This window comes from Ictidomys tridecemlineatus, unplaced genomic scaffold (genome assembly GCF_052094955.1).
Source record: "Ictidomys tridecemlineatus isolate mIctTri1 unplaced genomic scaffold, mIctTri1.hap1 Scaffold_150, whole genome shotgun sequence".
NCBI lineage: Eukaryota > Metazoa > Chordata > Mammalia > Rodentia > Sciuridae > Ictidomys > Ictidomys tridecemlineatus.
The window spans coordinates 606,264-627,230 of NW_027521325.1; the positions used below are offsets into that span (position 1 = coordinate 606,264).

General features: G+C 35.0%; 1 protein-coding gene across 2 annotated transcripts; it reads right to left on the minus strand.

The window, feature by feature from the left end:
- On the minus strand, positions 1-20,483 carry LOC144372719 (transport and Golgi organization protein 1 homolog). Of its 2 annotated transcripts, XM_078036000.1 has the most exons (22): positions 20,334-20,483; positions 19,113-19,244; positions 16,836-16,857; positions 15,827-15,915; positions 15,513-15,590; positions 15,315-15,425; positions 14,019-14,090; positions 13,735-13,839; positions 12,969-13,091; positions 12,766-12,871; positions 11,473-11,528; positions 11,294-11,384; positions 10,984-11,122; positions 6,125-6,226; positions 5,499-5,559; positions 5,348-5,383; positions 5,204-5,271; positions 4,984-5,084; positions 4,665-4,802; positions 3,617-3,693; positions 1,847-2,009; positions 1-829 (listed from the first exon to the last, which is right to left on the minus strand). In XM_078036000.1, exons 1-22 carry the CDS (start codon positions 20,478-20,480, stop codon positions 510-512), a joined length of 2,337 nt encoding a protein of 778 aa, XP_077892126.1. In that variant the 5' UTR covers positions 20,481-20,483; the 3' UTR covers positions 1-509. The 2 variants fall into 2 exon arrangements, with proteins under 2 accessions (XP_077892126.1, XP_077892127.1); XM_078036001.1 differs by lacking the exons at positions 1-829; positions 1,847-2,009 and adding an exon at positions 3,258-3,491.
- Positions 20,484-20,967: the final 484 nt, after the last annotated feature.

Genomic DNA, 20,967 nt, shown 5'->3' on the forward strand with positions numbered 1-20,967 from the left:
TATTAATAAACAATTTTTTATGAACTATTACAACAAAGAACTTCAGCAAGAAGGAAAATGAAGTTTATGATCTTTGAGTAAACATTTTTAGCGTAACAGTCTCTGCGACCAGATATTGAAAGAGAAAAAAATCAAGCTTATAAAACACCATTTCTCTGTTATCAACTGGAATACACTAAAAATAGGATAATGGAAATACATGTTTTAAAGCATTTCCACAAGAAATGTCCATAATTATGACATTCTAAATCATTTAGCAATTGTATATGCTACATTAACTAAAACAAAGATATTCCTTATTGCACATTTTAAAATTGGAAGAATACTCTAGCTTAAGTGGGGATATTTAGGGGGAAAATATTTTGGCTCAAAATTTATACTGCGCCAAGGCAGCTTTATTCTAAAAACATAAACCTTTTAAAATAAACTTTTATATTTTGAAGCCAATAATCCTTTAACTCGATGAATAGTTCATAGTCCATTTTCTGACTAAGTGTCAGAGGTTAATTTTACAGGCCCTGTTTTAAGGCCTGTGAACATCCCTCACTACTCTGAGAATCAGGTGTAGGTGGAGCTTTATCTTTAAAGCCTGAAGGCATTAAGTCTTTTGCAGCAGGTGGTGGCCCATAGTCTTGGGGACCATGAGTTGGAGGTGGTAATGGGGCACCAGAAATGAAGTACTCTCTTGGGCCAAATGAGCCTAAAGGTCTAAATGGTGCTGGTGCAGGTCCTGGAAAAAAATCACGAGGGTCAAAAGACAAATCCCGTTTTCCAGGTGAAACACCTGGTGCATATTCTCTGAAGCCTATTGGTGGACGAATACCAGGACCTGAAAAATAAAAAGGAAGTTATGTAAATACCCAGAAATTTCTGAACTAGGGTGATTTCAAGTATGTTGATATTATAGTCTTTAATTTCTCTCAAGCCTAGAACATCAACTGGTGAACATCCTGACTTGCCAGATGAGGCAAACTGAAATGGAACAAGTTTAGGTTATAGACTTTGGCCAACCAGCCATGAAGCAACATATTAAGGATTTAAATATGGCTCTACCTAGCTCCAGGCTTGTCGTTTTTCTTTCCCTACTATATAATTGCAGAATAATTTCTATCTCACAAGAGCTCCATTTATATTTGTAAGTACTATATTACCATGAAAAGATGATAGATTATGAAATAAGAACTTTACTACATCAAAGAAATTTTGATAAAAGGAAATCCCACTATTTATTACTCTATCCATTAAAAATTCATGAAGTATTTCAGCATGGACTTTACACATGCCATCAGAATCAAGGTGCAGGCCCTCCAGGAAAAGGCCTTCCACAGCCACCTAATTAAATCAGCAACATTTATTAGGTCACTGTTAAATCCTCCTCTTTAACACTTCCCTCTGACTTTTCTCAAGGTAAGGAGGGTTTGACTTTTCCTTTTCTATATTCTATAACCTACTGCTTATGCTTCCATTATGGGTGATTACAAACTTTATGTTGTAGGATTTTCATATCTGTGACAAAATTTTAAGTTATGGCATGCGTCTCATCCACCTTTCCATTTATTGCAGTGCATATCAACAGATTTTCAACAAACATCTGCAGAAGTAATATTTCTGGCTTTTCTGTATATAGCCCCTTATCCTTGTCTATGAGAGATAGCTATTGCCTATCTCAGTATAAGATTATGTAGTGTCCCATATGTCCCAGAAAACTGGAGGAAAAGTTAAAATGTACTCAGCTTTATCCTTTCATTGTTAAGACCTGAGATAGCAACCAACTGTTTTAGCAAGCAATAGAAGTGGAAGATGAATGTGATTTATAAGTCAATCACTACTATTCAGATCATCATACCAAATGGTGGAGGAATTGGCCGAGGCCCAAAAGGCCCACCAAGCTGAAGTGGCAGTCCATACCGAATGGGAGGTGGTGGAGGCCATCCCATTGGGGGTCCCATGGGGGGGCCCATGAAGGGTACCCCTGAGAAAGGAGGGGGCCCTTTCATAGCCATATGCACCTGCAATTTAAGATTTGAAAGAAGTTAAAAGTTTTAAAATTCCTATGTATTAAGACAAAGTACCAACACCGATAAAAGCTAAAACCCAAAACAGGCACCTGTCCAGAGAACACCATCAGTGCAATAAAACTCTACCCACCCCTCCTGTGTATTCCCACTGACAGCTTACAGAAGTTGGAAGGATGCCACAAGAGGGACCAGTTTGTTACTGATTATATCTGCACAGGAAAGGGAAAGGCAAGAGGACTGGCAGAGGTTGTTAACAGAGGTGATTTCTGACCAGTATGTCATGCTGTATTCACTACAATCTATTTCAAAGGGACTCCCCCCCTCCCCATCACTTCCCTTTCATCACAATAGCTCATTACTTCCATATTAAGAATGAACAGAATAAAATGAAAAATCCATTTTCTACCCATGTAATAATAGCTACTATTCAGAGTATCTTCGGTAAGTCTTTCATATATTATTCAACCTCTGAGATCTTTAAGTAGACTGTCTTGTTTTAAATAAGAGGGAACAAAAGCAAATGGAATATCATAATTTGTTGAAGGCCACACTGCATATTAAAGAAACTCAATCCCAGGTTTGCCTCCAAGCCATGCTTTTCCCACCTCTACTCCTCTCTAACAATGGGTCTTTGCTCTCTTTTAAATCTTCTACTACAAAGGGGTTTGGGGTCTTATCTAAGCTGCCCTTAGATTTCTCCAGAGATGTATATTCCTAGAATATATATATACACTGGAACTTGAGAAGTATTTTCCATCACAGTGCTATATACACAAATTGGGAAGAAAAGGCTTTAATATTTACTTTCATTTACTATACACCATTTGAGATATTGATTTATCATTTCCTATGAGTAGTGGGTTTGAAACTAAACAATTAAAAATTTATTTTATTATAGAGCTGCAGAAGACCTACCAGATATAATAGCAACACAGTTACAAGAGAATACACTTATGTGAACAAATGAGACCATTGCTTGGGACTGGCTCAAGTGGTCATTTCAGATTATCATTGTTTCACTGAAACAGTATTTCACTTTCAGAAAATCTGATACCAATCTAATTCAAATCACTCAAAATAGGGTTTGCACAAATAGAGGAATTCTTAAATAACATTCTTCCAAACAAAAATAAAAATGATGAATTATATAATTTATAATGAATTTACTTTGCCTTAGAAGATTCAACACAAAACACCATATAAAGTTAGAGTGATAACTTTTTACATTCTGTAGTTCATTACAGTTGTACACACTTAAGCAACATTCCCAAGTTAAGGAGAAAAGTAAGCTCAATATTGCATGCAGTTTAAAGCAAACAAGATCAGTGTCATGCTCTGAATATCCTTCCCAGAAATGCACAGAATAAAACCCAATTCAGTTCTCAACCTCTAAGTACTTACTCCAACTGGATGCTCAGTCAAAGAAGTAATGGTGGAGACTGAGGGGGTCTCAGGTTCTTGGGGAACAGTTTGCTTTTTAAAAAACAAATGGGATAGTACAAATAGAACACAAAGAAGGATAAAGCAAAGAGAAAGTACTGTAGGAAAGCTACATGTTCCTGCATGACCACATGATTCACAGTAACTACAGAACTTACCTTGCCCTCATTCGTCACCTTAGCTGGAGAAGAACTTCTGGAGCTGCTGTTCATGTGAGCTGGACCACATCCTGGGTCTGTTAGAGATCAAAGAATGGATTCAGACTTATTCTAACATGAAAAGAATAAAAATCCTCCATCCACAATTAAAGATTCTTTGAAATTACTTGGTCCCTTTACCAGAGGCAACGGGTTTCCCAGATGCCTCAGAAGACCAGTACGAGGTAAAGGTCCATCCATTGACCCTTGGGAAAGAAAGATCAGAGCCCTTGTATGTATTTTTCAGAAGAAATAAACCACTGGTGGACAGGTCAGGGTTCAACAATAACTGGAAAGCAACATTAAAAATGGGTTGCCCAGAGGTTGGGGTCATAGCTCAGTTGTAGAGTGTTTGCCTAGCATGTGTGAGGCACTGGGTTTGATTCTCAGCACACATTTAAAAAATAAATAAAGATATCATGTCCATCTACAATTAAAAATATTTTTTTTAAAAAAATGGGTTGCCCAATACGTAAATCACAATTTATGAAGAGACTTAAGTAAAATAAAGAACTGCCTTGGGTTGATAGAACAGCAGATTAATAAGTACTGGTCCTAAACTTTAAGCTATAGACTTGAAGTATGTGTAGGCTGTTTTTTCTTTAGTCTGTATAACCTGACTTCCAATCTTACCAAGACTACAGTCCTACTTAAAATTGGAAATAAGACTCAGTATTTCATGTTGGAAATATGTATGCTACATAAAGTTTAAGGCTACTTTTATAATATTTTGGAAAGGAACACCATAGAGATTTAATTTAAAGATAAAGGTTTACACTTCACAGTGTAAAATTTAAAAGAAAAAAACAATACAGGGACCTCCAGGGGAAAAAAAAATGTTTTCTATTCTAGAACAGATTTTACAGAAAACATTCACTAAGATAACGTAAGAAATTATCTTCTATGTATTGTACAGGCCCAAATTCTATGTTTTTATTAGAATATTCAAAAGGGAAAAAAAAACAAAACCTTGAAGCAGTTTACTATAAAGCAACATGTGAATGCTCACCAAATCCGTTTCTGGGCATATCTTTTTGATTAAGAGTAGCAGAAGGAGGTCTTCCAGCTGGCTCTGCTGTCAGTGGAGGGGAACATTCTCTACCACTCACGGGGGATGGACCAAAAGAGCCATTATGGTTCAGTGGACCTAAAGACAACAATGCCGTGTTACTACTTTAAGGTAGCCTTCTCCCTGACACCAACCCTCACCTCCTGCTTTAGCAAATCATTCAGATTATTTCATAACCATTACACACAGAAATAAAAAGTAATTTACATACATTCTGCACCAAGAAATAAAATAGCTCCTTTTACAAAGTGCCCCCTACCTCTCAGAGGAGGATTTTGTAAATTTGGTCTTCCCGGCATAGGTTTTACAATCATGGGTTCATCTTGCTGCATTGCCATCTTTTGGGTCATTTCCAATAGTCTTGAATATTGAGAAAGAATGGGCTGAATTATGAAACAGCAATCTATTCCTTCATAGATAATATCTAGCATAACCTTAAAACACTATAAAACATATAGTAAGATACCAAAATCACATACTTCTGTCTCAAATTAGCAGCTTCCCTTTTCTCTTCAGCTATAGCTCTTTCTGCAGAACGAGCTTTGAGCTATTAAAGAGAAAATATTCAAATTCAGTTGCGGTAGGCTATGCACAAAATAAAGAAAAGGGGGAAAAAATCTTACCCAATTATCATGAGCTTTCTTCTCCTGCACAGCAATCTGAAAAAGACAACACATTAAAAAAATATGTTTTTAGGGACTCATTATAATAGCCTATAATTGTCTGTATTAGATACAAAGAATTCTGCAACTACAGGACAGTATTAATTACTACCTGGTTTTTAAATGAGCGCTCGGTTTTCTGTAGTTCTTCTTCCAGTTCTTCAATTCTCCGCCTAAGAATTACAACAATTGAATAACATTTGAAACATTCTGACCATTTTCCCTTTATTCCATCAGCTATACTTTTAAAGACTTTATCATACATAAGAAAAACATTTCTATAGTTATATGAATCCAGTGTGATCAAAACTAATACTACAGACCAGGTGCAATGCCACATGCAAGTAATCCCAATGATTGGGAAGCTGAGGCAGGAGGATCACAAGTTCGAGGTCAGTCTCAGCAATTAAGTGGGAACCTATGCAACTGAGACCCTGTCTCAAGGGAAAAAATTTCTTAAATAATTACTACAACAATCAAAACCCCCAGAATTGTTTGCATTGACCAAGTTCCCTATGGTCTTTCCCACTGGGTGTAAGTAAATTTTTTGTTAACATTTTTCATTTGTAAAGTTGAAATTTATTTTTTCTCCTGTGTGAATTGAATGTATTCATATCCTCTCGTTATTAATACTTCCATGCTATTTTCTTCTATCTACATAATGTAAAAAAAGATTAAAAAAGAAAGCTAACACTAGATCATTAGACATTGACACCCTCCTTTAGAAACTGAACTCACTTGTAATTTTTAACTTCCTGTACAGCGGAAACCACCGTTTCATCTGCAGCTGACAGCCGCTGCTCTTTTTCTAGTCTCTCATATTCTTCGTGGCTTAGTTTCCTAAAATAAAGCCAGTTATCAAATCAAAAGTTTCTCTTTGTAAATATCACTTCCCACAATTCTATAAAATGCTTAGGCACATAAAATAGAAATTCAAACCTGCAATTTCGTAAATCAAACTCTGGCAAATCACTTACATTTTCTAACTTCTCCTCTTAATTCTCTACTTACCAGTAAATAAAATAAATGTGAAAACAACATGTGCCCCAAGGGCAAGTATCCTGTGTGTAAGATAATAAAAACTCACTTTACTTCAATGTGGAAGATCAGGACTGATCAACCTAACATAATTAAACATATTAGGATAAAGCAGGGGATAATTCTTTTCTCGTTTCTGCCATGGGTAGGACACTAAGTATATCTTTGTCATGGAGGAACTCTTTTCTCAATCCAAGACTGGTACCATAATAAAGATATAGTCAGTCAAAGAAAAAATCTTCTAGAATATGTCTTTTTAGCTATGCAATTAACGACAGAACATTTTTCACACTTTAGATATCTATTTCAAAAGAATTGCAATTAAGCAAAAAGACAAATCTGAGTTTTGATAATGTCTGAAAAGAAGCCAAACTGACCCACGATCAGAGTATTATCTACTGACAAGTTTTAACTCTGATCATGAAACTCAAGATGTTCATCTACTGAGACAAAGGTAGCCACATTTAATGATTTAAAAAATACTATTTTCTGCTATCCTTGTATTACTTTAGCCATAGTTCCAATTCAAAAGATAATTAAATTGAAACTTAATTTTCCATAAATCAGAAGAACTATAGTAAAAAAGGATTATTGATACCAAATAGAAAAAGGGGATTATATATTCTTATATAGCTTCTCATTTAATTCTTCAGCAAGTATTTTATGAGTGGCTATAATATACTAGTTACCTTGTAAGATGCTAAAGAATAAAAGAGCTCCCTGTTTCAGGTATAAATGACACCTAAAGGAATATAATAATTTTCCCCACTGGCTTAAGAAGGAATATGGAGAAAACTGAATCTTGAAGGACAGAGAGAATTTTGTTTCCAATTATCAAAGAGTTAGTCTGAGAGCATTAAGAACAATCAAAACATCTTTATAAGAATATAAAATTGTGTTTGAAAGGATCCAAGCTAAAAAGGCAGTGAAGATATATGTATGTGGCCAAGATCCATTAGAAAAAGGAATCTCAGAATTACAAGTAAGGCTGGCACTTTAAGGTACTTTTCTCCTAGGTTTACCCACATATTGAAGATAACACAAAGATATAATGAGTCTGAACTAAGCCTTCATCAAATTCCTGGGCTTAGAGAAAAAAACAAGTGTTTGGGGCTACAAATAAAGGGACCCTTAATAAAAGCCCTAGCCTTTGAGTTTAGATTAGAAAGTACTGCACACTTAAGTGATGAACAGGCAAAAAATCCAAAAGGAACAATACTGAAACATTGAAAAGACAAGCCATTTTTGAATTATCTTAATTGCTGACTAAGTTTAAAGTGACAGACAATCTTACTCAAGTAACCTCAACACTTTTCTATAAAAAGATAACTTCATCTTAGTCCTCAAATTTTATCTATAATTATCACAACAATGTTAGCCAATCAAAACTGATCAGGCACTCCATAAGACAAAATTCTGTGAGAAAAAAATCCCACAGAAAAGGAAACCACCTAATGGGGTTATCCGCACATGTTTTAAAATCACTGTGCTTTATATACTCAAAAAAGTAAAGTCAAGATTATGAATTTCAGGTTTGGGAATATAGTTTAGTTGTTAGAGTGCTGCCTTGCATGCACAAGGCTCTGAGTTCAAACCCCAGCACCACAAAAGAGGAAAAAAAAAAGATTATGAATTTTGTCAAAGGATTAGAAACTATAAAACCAAGAAATAGTTGAGTGTGGTGACCTACCTAAAATCGAAGATACTCAGGAGGCAGAGGCAGAATGATGAGATTAAAGATAGCTTGGAAAGCAGTAAGACACTAGTCCCTTATGAGAAAGAGCAAGGAGTCTGGGGAGGTAGCTCAATAGTAGAGCACATGGCTCAAGGTCCTGGGTTTGAGCTGTAGTACTGAAATAGGACTGGGGTTGTGGCTCAGTGGTGAAGCACGTGCCACACATGTGTGGGGCACTGGGATCAGTCCTCAACACCACATAAAATAAATAAAATATTGTGTCGGGCTGGGGATGTGGCTCAAGCGGTAGTGCGCTCGCCTGGCATGTGTGCAGCCCGGGTTCAATCCTCAGGACCACATACAAACAAAGATGTTGTGTCCGCTAAAAACTAAAAAATAAATATTAAAATTCTCTCTTTCTCTCTCTCTTAAAAAAATTCTATAAAAAATAAAATAAAATATTATGTCCATCTACAACTAAAATAATATTTTAAACCCTGAACTTTTTAAAATCCTAAACTCAATGAATGATTTTAGCAGCAGATTTGGGAAGTAAAATAAATCCTAGCACTTTTAAGACAGGTCAGAAGAAAATATCCAGAAGAAGTAAATCCAGAATGTAGGAGGCAGGGGAAATCAAATTCTAATATGCATTATTATAATCAGAAGAGAGAATGAGGTAAAATCAACATTTAAAAAAAGACTCAAGAAATATTTAATGGTCCCAAACAACATAACTGCAAAAGGAAAAAGTGGGTGGGGTGGGGAAAACTACACCTAGGCACTTCCCAATAAAACTGTTAAAAAAAACAGAGAAATGACTACAGGAACTAGGGGAGGGATAAGACCAAACAACAATGATAATGGACTCCTTAAAGAAAAAATTTAGAACAGATGGTAATTAATTGGATATTTTTAAATTGCTAAAACTAAGTAACAGTCAAAATTCAGTAGCCAAAAGAGAGATCCTTTAAAAATGGAAACTGGTTTTAACTCTAATCATGAAGTTCATGTCAACCTAATACAGATTATAAAGGTAGCAATATTTAGTGGATAAAATACTATTCTGTTTATCCTTCTACTACTTTGATACACTAATCAAATCTATCATTAAAGGACAATGTTCAAATAGAATGAAAATAATTTCAAATATGAAACCAACAGTGTAGAATGCAGAACTACAGAAACTTTAAATATGTGTATAAATTGAATGAATGTCTTATGGAGTTCACAGTATATGAAGTACTAACATACAATGCCACAACAGTTATCTGATTCGGGAGCTACTTAAAGCCCATAAAAAAAAATAATAAACCTATTAATCTATGTCAGGTTTTTATTAAATCCAGAATATATACCATGGCCTTTAAATTATGAGAAGATGAATAAAATTATAATTATAATTATATAATTACAATTATATAATTATAATTCCATTATAATTTATGATTACATCAAGCTTATACAGGGGATGAGGAAAATAATTAAAAATATTTAAACTATTAAAAAGATACAAGGAAGAAAAAAAGAACAGGTCATCAAATAGAAAGCAAATTCTTCATAAACCACAGGCACATATTGACATGGACAGACATATTTTAGAAAGTCCACTCAAGCAGCTATAGAGAAAATTACTAAGAATTTGAAATAAATTATATAAAAATATAAATAATGGAGAATGAAGACAGATGACCTAGGTTAGAAACAGAAAAGATGACACAGGCATGAACTAACATAGTACCTGGGGATGAGTAAAAAGAGTAAAACCACAGATGATGACTGAATGAATTTTGGAGGAGTTGAGGAAAATAGTGCTGTAATTTAACTGCATTACAAAGAAAATTAATTGCCATTTAGGTCATTCATATTACTAGTAGGGACAGAGAAAACAAGTGTTCTCTTAAATAAAAAGTGATAAAATGAGAAATGTTTCTTTGAAACAGGCCAGGCATTTAGAACTGGCCTGAACAAAAATTTGAGATTCTAAAAAGGTCGCTTGGAGATCACAGAATTTTAGAAAAGTTAATGGAAAGGTTTCAATATTTAATGCATTAATTAGGCAACAGAAGTCAAAATACCTAAAAATAGTTAGGTCTATAAGAAGGTCTGTCTTTGCTTTAACAAGATATATATATATATATATATATATATGCCGAAGAGTAAACTCAGGTGCAAACAAACAAAATCTGACACAAAAAAACCTATTTTTAGAGAATTCAAGTATTTTTGTGGATTAAAAACTTCAAATGAACTTTCAAAAAATAACTAGCTCCACACTGAGAAGATTAATATATAAATATATACTACAAACAAGTACTTCTGTAATCATAACTCCTAAGGTCCTTGCCACAGTTCAATTTTTAGTGTGAACATCTGAGATATTCAAGTCCAAAACTTGTACCATCAATAAGTAAATATTATTCCTTTTTGAAGTTTTTATTCTACTAAAACATGTCATTCCAAATCACTCAGTATTTTTAAAGGTCCAGAGTTAGAGATAAAAGTTCAAAACATTAGAATTACATAACTGATCACAATGAAAGGTAATTAAAATAAATAGTGGGATCATAGAAAGGGCCTAGATCTTTTGAGAGGTATTTCCACATCAGTGACTGTTAATACCAGTTTACCACTTCCTGCCTTCATATGAATTTGACAATTGATTACGATGTCCTCACAGCCTTAGTTTATGGTTCCAACTACCTCAGGACTCTTAAGACTGACGATGGAAAGAAAAATGCAACTTATAGGAAACAAAACACAAAGGAAAAAAGACAAATCTCTACTTATTACAACTAGAAAAAATTGTAAATAATCTTAAGAAAAGATAAAATTATCTGTTAGTTCACACAGTGATAACAATAACAAACAATGAAAATCTTACTTTTGTAGTGCCATCTCATTTTGCTGGTAGAGTTCATTTAAAATCTCCACTTTCTGCCTAAGAGTTTTGCATTCCTCTTCCAGTTCAGCTTTAGAAGACCGTAGTGAATTGCAGTCACTTTCTAATTTCTTTATTTGGTCTGTAAAGGATAAAACAGCTTATCTCTATATGTGTACAAGGACTTAAGAACTTGTTTGAGGGAGTAGTGCCAAGAAAAGTAAGAAGCATGAAAGCAAGAAGCCATTCTTTATCTTTCCAATAAAATTTTAAGTCTTTTCAACATGGTAATTTCTTCTCAAGAAGAACCCACCTTCTAGATTACATATTGTGGACATCAAGGCGCTTTGCTTAAGTTGTAAAAGTTTTAGATCCTCTTCAACTACTGATATTGTAGTTTGTGTCTAAAAATTGCAGAAAAGAGAGGTATTCTTAAAAGTGAGGCACAGGAAGAATTCACAGGCACTATGGGACTCTTACAAAGAACTATACCCGAGAGACATCCATCATCTGCTTAATTTGATCTTTGATCTTCTCGTTCCGATCACCTAAAAAACAAAAGACTTTTAGCTTTTCCTTTCCTTACTTTTAACTCTATATTCTCCTAACTTCCCCAAACTAAAGAATGATTGTGTTCAAACACCGGAAGAAAAAAAATCAATTAAATAATTAAACTGATTAGACTAATGACTTTTAAGAGAATTGCAAGCTTAGATTTAAAAAAAAAAAAAGAAAAAGGTGAATTTCAGATTGGGGTTGTGGCTCAGTGGTAAAGTGCTCACCTAGCATGTGTGAGGCACTGAGTTTGATCCTCAGCATAAAAATAAATAAAAGTACTGTGTCTGTTTTTTTTTAAAAAAAAAAGGTGAATTTCTAGTTTGCACAACTAAAATGTTATCTATGTTATTCTTGTAAGATAAAAGCTTTTCTTGGGCTGGGGATGTGGCTCAAGCGGTAGTGCGCTCGCCTGGCATGCGTGCGGCCCGGGTTCGATCCTCAGCACCACATACCAACAAAGATGTTGTGTCCGCCGAGAACTAAAAAATAAATATTAAAAATTCTCTCTCTCTCTCTCTCTCCTCTCTCTCACTCTATCTTTAAAAAAAAAAAAAAAAAAAAAAAAAAAAAAAAAAAGCTTTTCTTCTCTCTCAGATCTATCTTCACCTGGGCAAGTAAGTGTCTTGTTTAGAAAGATTCAATCCTCTATTTTCTCCCTGAATCTACTACCAGGTGTGGTTTGAAATACTTGCTATGTAAGCAATATCCAACTTGGGAGAAAACATCTGGAAATATTTTCCTCATCAGTAAACACTGTTACACTCCCTCTCTAGCTTTCTGATAGTCTCTAGCCTCTGTTCTCACAGCCTTAGTTTATGGTTCCAACTACCTCCGGACTCTTAAGACTGAATGTGGACTTAAAACCACAGAGCCATAGAGATGATGAGTATCAAAATCAAGTATCATCTGCATAAGTTAAGAAATAAATTTCTCTTACTGTACAATGTTCAATACTTAGAGGTATAGGATGTGACTATTGTAGCTGCAGTGTACTTACTAGTTTTCAATGGGATAGAAAAAGTCAAGTGTTCTTCACATGCCTATTGCTACATTATACCCCAGCAACCCACCTCTGTCAATGCAACAGACATATCTATAGATCCAGTGATATGTGTCTACAACCCTGAAGCTTAAGAAGAAATTCAGCCAGCTGAAAAGTGGCATCTGTATACTTAATTAAAGACAGGAAAGCAAAAAAGGATTCAACCTCCCTGAGACTGATCTTACCTGCTAACTCTCCATTGGTTAATTCATCTGACTCATCTCGACTTTGATCCTCAGATTCAGATTCACATTGTAACCTATTCAACTGTGTGATGTAATTAGTTAGAGCCTAGAAAAGGAGCAAAAGGTTGGAAGACTCTCGATTTTAATTCAAAGATTTCAGGAGAATTCATGAGATGAAACATGTATTTGGAGTATAAACTTACATTAATAGTATCATCTTTAAGACTAAGCGTTACTTGTAAATCTTTCTGTGACTTCTCAAATGATTTCATTTGTTCACTGAGCTCAGCGTGTGATGTACTCCAGTCTTTCACTTCCTGCTGCAACTGAAAAGTCAAAACACATGAATTCCTATGGGTTAGGGAGGGGTTTCTGCACTGGATACATCAGGACTACAAGACTTAGACAAAGAAATACAGAGCCATACTCCTCGGTGGCCTCCCTCAATCGAGGAGGTTGAGACCTTGGTTAAGGAAGAGGGCAGAGTGGCCTCAACTCTCACAGCTGCAGTAAGAACATCAGAGCTATCAGGAAGTTGAGCCTGTTTATTGCATTCCCCAGAAAATTGCTGCCAATTCAAATAATTTACCTCCAGCAGGAATGGCTGGGCACATATGACTGTCTCCTAAATTTAGATTCCTTATCATGTAATCTTCCCTTGGCCAGTGAATCAGTAATTACTCAAAAGAGGATCATAAAACACTTAATTTTCTGGTTTAAAAAGTTTCTTTGAGGCTATGCAAGTTAATAACTGATTGACATTTGATAAGAAAAGCAATAATCCAAAAATCCAAAACAGATGGAGACCATATATATGCACTCAATTTGGGGAGCATTGTTTAAACTTTGCATATCTAGAAAAGGTCCTACATGAATATTCCTTACCTCAGAAACAGATCCAAAAAAGATACAAGATAATGATATTCACTTCTCTAGTTTACATTATGTATGACATCAAATTTTATTTACCTGCTCTTTCTTCTTCTTAAGCATGGTATTTTCTTTCTGAAGCTGACAGCATTTCAACTTCACCTTCTCTTCACGAAGCTTAGCTTCATTAAGGACAATGTGAAGCTAATGCAAAACACTACAGTTAGTGAATTAATTCCAAAGAAAAAACAAAGTTATACTTTCCCAAACCACACATCATACAGTTCTCATTTTTTGCACATTTTAGCACACCTCAAATTTTTGGTCTGCAACAAAACTAAGATATAGTATTAATATCCGTTAGCAAGAGTTGGCAGCTTTACCTCTGAAAGTTCAGAAGTATTCACTGAAATGACATCTTTAAGCTTCTCTATAGTTTTCTTATTTTCCATTATCTGCCAGGTGAAAACAGAACACAAAATATGCATTAGGATTTTAGTAGAAATACTGATATATATATATGTGTGTGTGTGTACACACACATATATATACTAAAAAGATAAACACAACAAAATTTTTGTCAAGCCATCCCATTACATTTCAGGTAAATGCAGGGGATCCAGCTTTGGACTAAGCAAAAAATCAAGAACTGAAAGAGATGAGGGAAAATGAAGTCATAAATATTTCATGGCATCCACAACCTTACTGTTTATGAGATAACCAGAAAAAAAAGGTCAAAGTATAGAAAATCATAATGCAATAAGTAAATAAAATGTTTTAAAGCACAGAAAATTAACTAATTAATTACTGTTTCAAGTAAACCAGTTCAAATTAGTAATTTTTTTCTAGTGATAGAGAAAAAAATTTCCCAAGATCATTTTTAAAATTTTCTTATCTGAAGTAAAAAATGATAAAATTTAAGGAAGAATAGACTAATCTCACATACAGAAGAAATCCAAAAAATTTATAAATATACCCGCTCCTTAAGGAAGTGGATATAACTCTGCAATCTTTGTTTGCAATGCCTGGGATTGAATCCTGGGCCTCATGTATGCTAGGCAAGTGCTCTACCATGAGCTGCATCCTGAGCTTGTAACTCTTCATACTTTAACTGTGGGCTGTGCATGGTAACTTCCAAAGAATACAATATAAAAAGGATTGGAAAGAATTTTTACAGTGGAGAAATCTGATAAATACTACCTCAGCTAGGTGATCAAGCTTACTTGGGGGTAGGATATTTCAGAACACACTCTCTACTATCTTGTGCAACTTTTATGTAATTATAGAAACTTATAGAAATTGAAAATGAAACATGAATTGAAAATGAAATAAATTTTTTTTAAGTACAGAAAATTGATTAATTCATTACTCTTTCAAGTAAAAAGTAAACAAATATTGTTCAACTGGACAATAGTTTTTTAGTTGTTCTGCATGTTTCCAAGGGCAGAGCAAAGCAATATGAAAATTATCCAAGGTTGAGAATAAAAATATTTCCTAGGCCCATAAAAATAATTTGTTGTATCATTACTTAAAAGTTCCACAAAATGGGCAGAAGTGGGTTCAACTTCCTTGGCTCCTAATCTTACTTTAGTTAACAGTCAGACTAAGTTTAACTTAACCAATTTTACAAAATATTTCAAAAGCCAAATTGCAGTAACATTTAGCAGCAAAACTCTTACCAAGTCCTGATTCTTAGCTTTCTGTTCTTTCTCAGATTCTAACATAACATGAAGACTTTTAGCTCTCTCATCCAGAAGTTCATTAGCTTTTTCAAGAAGCTTCATTTTATCCTGGAAAAAATAGGTGTCAAGATTACTCACTCATTACATTTACTTTTGAGTTTAGAATGTAATTCCCCCCAAAGAAGGGATTTTTACCTTGTATTTAGTTGTTTCATCAGAAAGAATCATTTTTTGTTTCATGGTTTCTTGAACCTGTTTCTTTGATTCCTTCACCTATGCAAATAAAGCATTCAGAATTAAGATACACAAATTATAGTGCTACTATACAAGTTACTTCCAGACAAGTGACCCTTTCCAGAAGAAAGCAGTACTTAATACATGACTGCTTAGAATTTGGATGATTTGTAGGAAATAATGAAAAAATTTTTAAAATACGATTTTTAAATTAAAACAGGTAGAAATGATTCAAGCTAGAACCAAGGGAGAAAGAAACAAAAAAATAATTATACCTTCTGTTCATAATTTGACAATTTCTGCATTAGTTCTTCATTTTCTTTTATGAAATTGTTCACCTTTTTGGAAATTTGCTGTTCATTGACTAAAAGGGGGAAATATACAAGATTATTACAATCACTAAATGAAATTCAATTATTCAATCTACTAAAAGCAAAGACATGTTATATGGTACTATGAGGAAATACTTCTTAGCATAGCTATTATGCTTTTAAAAAGCAATCTATGCTTATTAGCAATAAGAGTATAAAAATTATTAAAATTTAAGAAAAATATAAGAACAATGATATTTTGCTGGGCGCAATGGTACACACCTGTAATCCCAGTGGCTCAGGAGGCTGAGCTAGAAGGATCCCAAGTTCAAAGCCAGCCTCAGCAAGAGCGAAACACTAAGCAACTAAGTGAGACTTGGTCTCTAAATATAGGAGGTTGGGGATGTGGCTCAGTAGTGTGCCCCAGAGTTCAATCCCAGGTACCCCTCCCATCCAAAATGATATTTCAATTTAAGCTTATTTCACAGATGGGAAATACAGTAAAGTGTTGTAGCTTGATATTCCTCCCTTCTCAAAACACTTTCTTTTCAGAAAATGGAATCATTTAATTCTTTGCAAAGAAAAACAGAAATGAAAACATACTGATTCACATTACCATTCTTTAAATTATCTACTCAATTACTTAATGCATGATTAAATCATTAGCATAGAAATACTCTTCAAATGTAATACATCTGCATTATATCAATATTCAAAGTTAATCTGCCCCAAATTAAAACTTATCATCTCCCTATCCACAATTTGTTCCTCCTCTTTATCTCCTATCTCAGAGTTGGAACCATCATCATCTACTCTATTATCCATGCTAGCAACCTAGGAACAGTAAAATTTTCAGGAGGTAAAAAAGATAATAGACATTAAAAGTCACTGTATCTACTTCTAACATACATAAAACACACATCAAACACCAATACAAAGGGTTATTACAAGTTTAAGAGACCTAAAAATTTACCTTGATATACTCTATCTTTTACCTAGAAGAGAGAAAAAAGATTAAATTTGATATCAAACATCTGCTCAATAGAAACAGCATTCCTAAAACAACAATCAGAATCATAACCAAGTGAGAATTTAATAACATTCTGGTTCAGGATAATAATTTATAGGATTAAAAATAAGTAAAGGTTAACAAGCCTTTAAAATTTAATTGGTAGTGATATTTCATAAATAGCCTCTGACATAAAAACACTAAGATATGCACCTTATTTCACAGTAAATATGTGTGTGTGTGTGTGTGTGTGTGTGTGTGTACTCAAAATCATTTACTTGACAATTCTAAATAACCAGGATAAAGTCTAGAAACAATGACTATTCAAAAGGAATCTGAGGAAACAATATTAAAGGCATAATCTTTGTACTAAGATATGCCACTTTCACTCACCAGAAAACATCTTAGAACTCCAATTTAAATTTGGCTATTGGCTGAATTTAGAAACTAAGAGGCTACATCATCTTATTTCTGCAAACCACTAAATATATAGCAAGAAATCTGAAAGGGAAGACTGCTAGAAGAAAATGCACAAGCAACAAGAGAAATGACAATTAACATATTCTGGAAAGGACAAAAACAATCATTTCCAAAAGACAGCAATAAACTACCTGATAATAAAACGTAAGCAGAAATTTTTTTAAAACATCACTAAATTTCTTTGTAACTTAGCATATTACTTGTCCTTTCAAATGTTATAAATGGTGATGGGATACTCAGATGTGTCCATGGATCATCCATGGGATCTTCGTAATAGGAAATTGCATTCAGAAAACTCCAACACAGAAAGAAATAAACATTTCTTTAATGTCATAGCCTTGCTAACCTTTTACTCAAAATGACAACAGAGGAAAATGGGAAGTAGCATAAAAGCAGTCATCTAAGGTAAGGACGAAAGTTCCAAAGTCAAATGCTGAAACTGAGGAGCAACAAGCTAGGAACCAGATCCCACATAACCTAGTGAAAAGAGAAACAGGTACCAGGGTTCTTGAAATGAAAGAAACAAGAGAGAGAAATATAAAATGTTTTCATGTTTTTCCCTTCTCTTTATCCTTCTATTTCCTTTTAGCTGAGAAAAAGTTCAATGAGATTAGAAAATTCCTCACAGGAATCCAGGCAAACGATTCTTCTATTTAAGAAGGGAATACTTTCTAAGAGATTTTACACTCAATTGTACAAGGAGAGGAAACTTATCCTAACAATGATATGTCTGATATAATTAAGAAATCAGAAAAAGAACAATCAGATTTGAAAAGATTTGTATCCAATGCTTTTGGCCTCTTTAACTGTTAGGCTTTTCATATGCAAAGTCCATTTACCTAAAATAATTTTCTTCCAATTATGTTAAATAACTATGAAACAGAATGACCTACAGTACAAACATAAGTATGTATAAGCGCATATACACACACACACACACACACACACACACACACACACACACACACACTCTTATACATATATGTACACATATACACAGAGATAGACTAATTCTGCTCAGGAAAAAAAAAGACTTAATGAACAAAACATTTAATGGATTTTTGGACAACACATAATCTATACTTCCAAATAAAAAGGTATTTTCTGAACATATGATCAAATCATAAAATCTGGGAAAAATTTATATAAAAGACTGGAAAAATTATCTCATCTCCTTTTTCTCATTTTACTGTATTTCTTTGCAGCATTTCCCCCTGTTTATATGTGTTTATATTAACATACAGTTCATCAACATTTAAATCTTAGTTTCTGCTTTTTTTCCCCACTTCACATTTAATTGTGAGCATTTTCTGTACCTCAAAGCTTTGAAATAAATACATCTGCCTACTATTCCATTAATTGAACATACAATAACCCCTAAATGAATTATGTTGTGCTAAGTCTTCAATCTAATACACTGTTCCATTGAAAAACATTACCAAAATCTTCAAAGCATAGTTATTTCTTTAAGATAGATTACTAGACATATATGCTACATAAAAGGATATTTATCTAACCTATCCCATCTTTTATCCCACTTTTAAGACTTCTGATACATATGAAACTACTGGTCAGGATGGCTGTAAGAATTACCAGTTCTACCAACTGCACCCACACTAAATTATTTTATAAGGTTAGTTTGACTTAAACCACTAATTTGTGTTTTAGCAATTGAAAAAGAAAAAAAAGGGGGGGGGCAGTGACTATATAAAATAATCCTTGTGCTTATGTGCTGAGGTATAAGAAAGTTAATTTACTCACAACAAGAACAGTTCTCCAAAAGAAAATGACAAAGGATACAATCCCAAAGAAAACAGTGAAAACTACAGGCTTCCATGGTAGTCCATAAAAATCAGGCCCAGGTTGAGTATCATCAGGCAATGTAGTAAACAGCTGAAACAGACAAATTAGAAGAAATGGGAAACCTTAAATTTATAACAAAACAGTCACAAAGAATCATGGCAATTCTAAACCAACCTCCTCATCAGAAATCCACCTCCTCAATATTTTCCAATAGCTTCTTCAAGAGAGAGGATACTGGCAGTCTCACATTTTTTGTTGGCTTGCAGTGTTTTCAAGTATAATGAATCTAAATACTTTTTTAAAAAATATTTATTTATGTATCTTTAGTTTTAGGGTGGACACATTGTTTTGTTTTTATATGGTGCAGAGGATCCAACCCAGTGCCTCATGTATGCTAGGCAAGCGCTCTACCACTGAACCACAACCCCAGCCCGAATCTAAATACTTTAAATTGAGCATACATTTCCAGTTTGTAACAGGCCCTATATCATCACATTGTCTAACACCTGGCTAGAATCCCTCTGGATCATTCTTTTCTCTTAAATAACCTGGTTTTTATAATTTAAAAAATTCATTTAAGACAAAAACTTAAATATATGAAAGAACTAATTAATTTTATGGCAACAAATAAAAACAATGATGATATAAGATTTTAAATCTTACTTCCATTCCACTCTTATATAAACAGATAAGTGACATGTAATTTCAGACACCTCTTGAAAACTGGCTTAAACTTCTCTGAATTTAACATCCTTCTATAAAATTCAAAGCCTAATTTTAAATGGTTGCTCAAAGGCAGTGCAGTAAACACCTGCCTACTCTTCCCTGTTTTCACCGCCCTCTACACGTAATAGGAGATAACTGTCATTTGGGCCCAATTCCCCAGCAGTCTCCGTAGGGAAAACACCTGTAGTAACCTTAGCTGTTTGGAATGTTGGCTGCATTTCGGAACATACCATGAGGTTGTCACCTCTATTCCGTCAAAAAAAAAAAGTGCAAGTGGGGAAAGCTCAAGTACACTCTCACCGGCCTTGCTTAACAATACAGTCAAGTCCTGCTTGCCTTGGGCCCGACACACTCCATTTCTCCGTCGCCACGACAGTCAGTGCACCCACTCCGCCAGAACTCAGCCACCCGCCTGCCAGAGCTGGGGTCCCTCCCTGGGAATGGGACCGTCACCTCCAGTAGCTTGGCAATGAGGGCTGCGTAGAGCACCGACAGGGGTCCCAGGAGCTCCGGGTCCCCCGGGAAAGCAGTGACAGAAGGCACAGTGGCAGGTACTGAGTCCATGGTGTAGGGACAGCTGAGCAGAAGCAACGCTTCCATGCAGAACAGCACAGGACCCTCTTTCACCGTTTCCTACTTCGGTAGGACCCAGAGCAGGGGGCAGGTACTGGGAGTGAACTTTGCCTTCCTCCACCACAGGCGCTTTCCGCCCAAGGCAAGTAAAACGCGTCATCAGAGGAAGCCCCTGGGCCGACAGCAGTGAGAGGACAGAGGATGCAGAGGGGCGGGCAGGGAGTGGAAAGAACCAACTGCGGAGCCCAGCGGGGGACAGCGCGAGGAGAGCCCAGCAGAAGAGTCCAAATGAAAGGACTCCAGAAGGAAAGAGGCTCACCTGTCCCCGGAACTGGGAGAGGACCAGCGATTTAGAAGGCCCTGGAGGAAGCCAGGGAACTAGCAAAAGGGGATTATAGGCAGAGACTAGGAAAAAGGAGAATGTCAGGCCTCCCAGCTCCTCCCAGAGCAAAACCCTTTTGTCAACGTGTTGAGACACCAGGTACCTACCTGCCCCAAAAGTGCAGACAGAAGA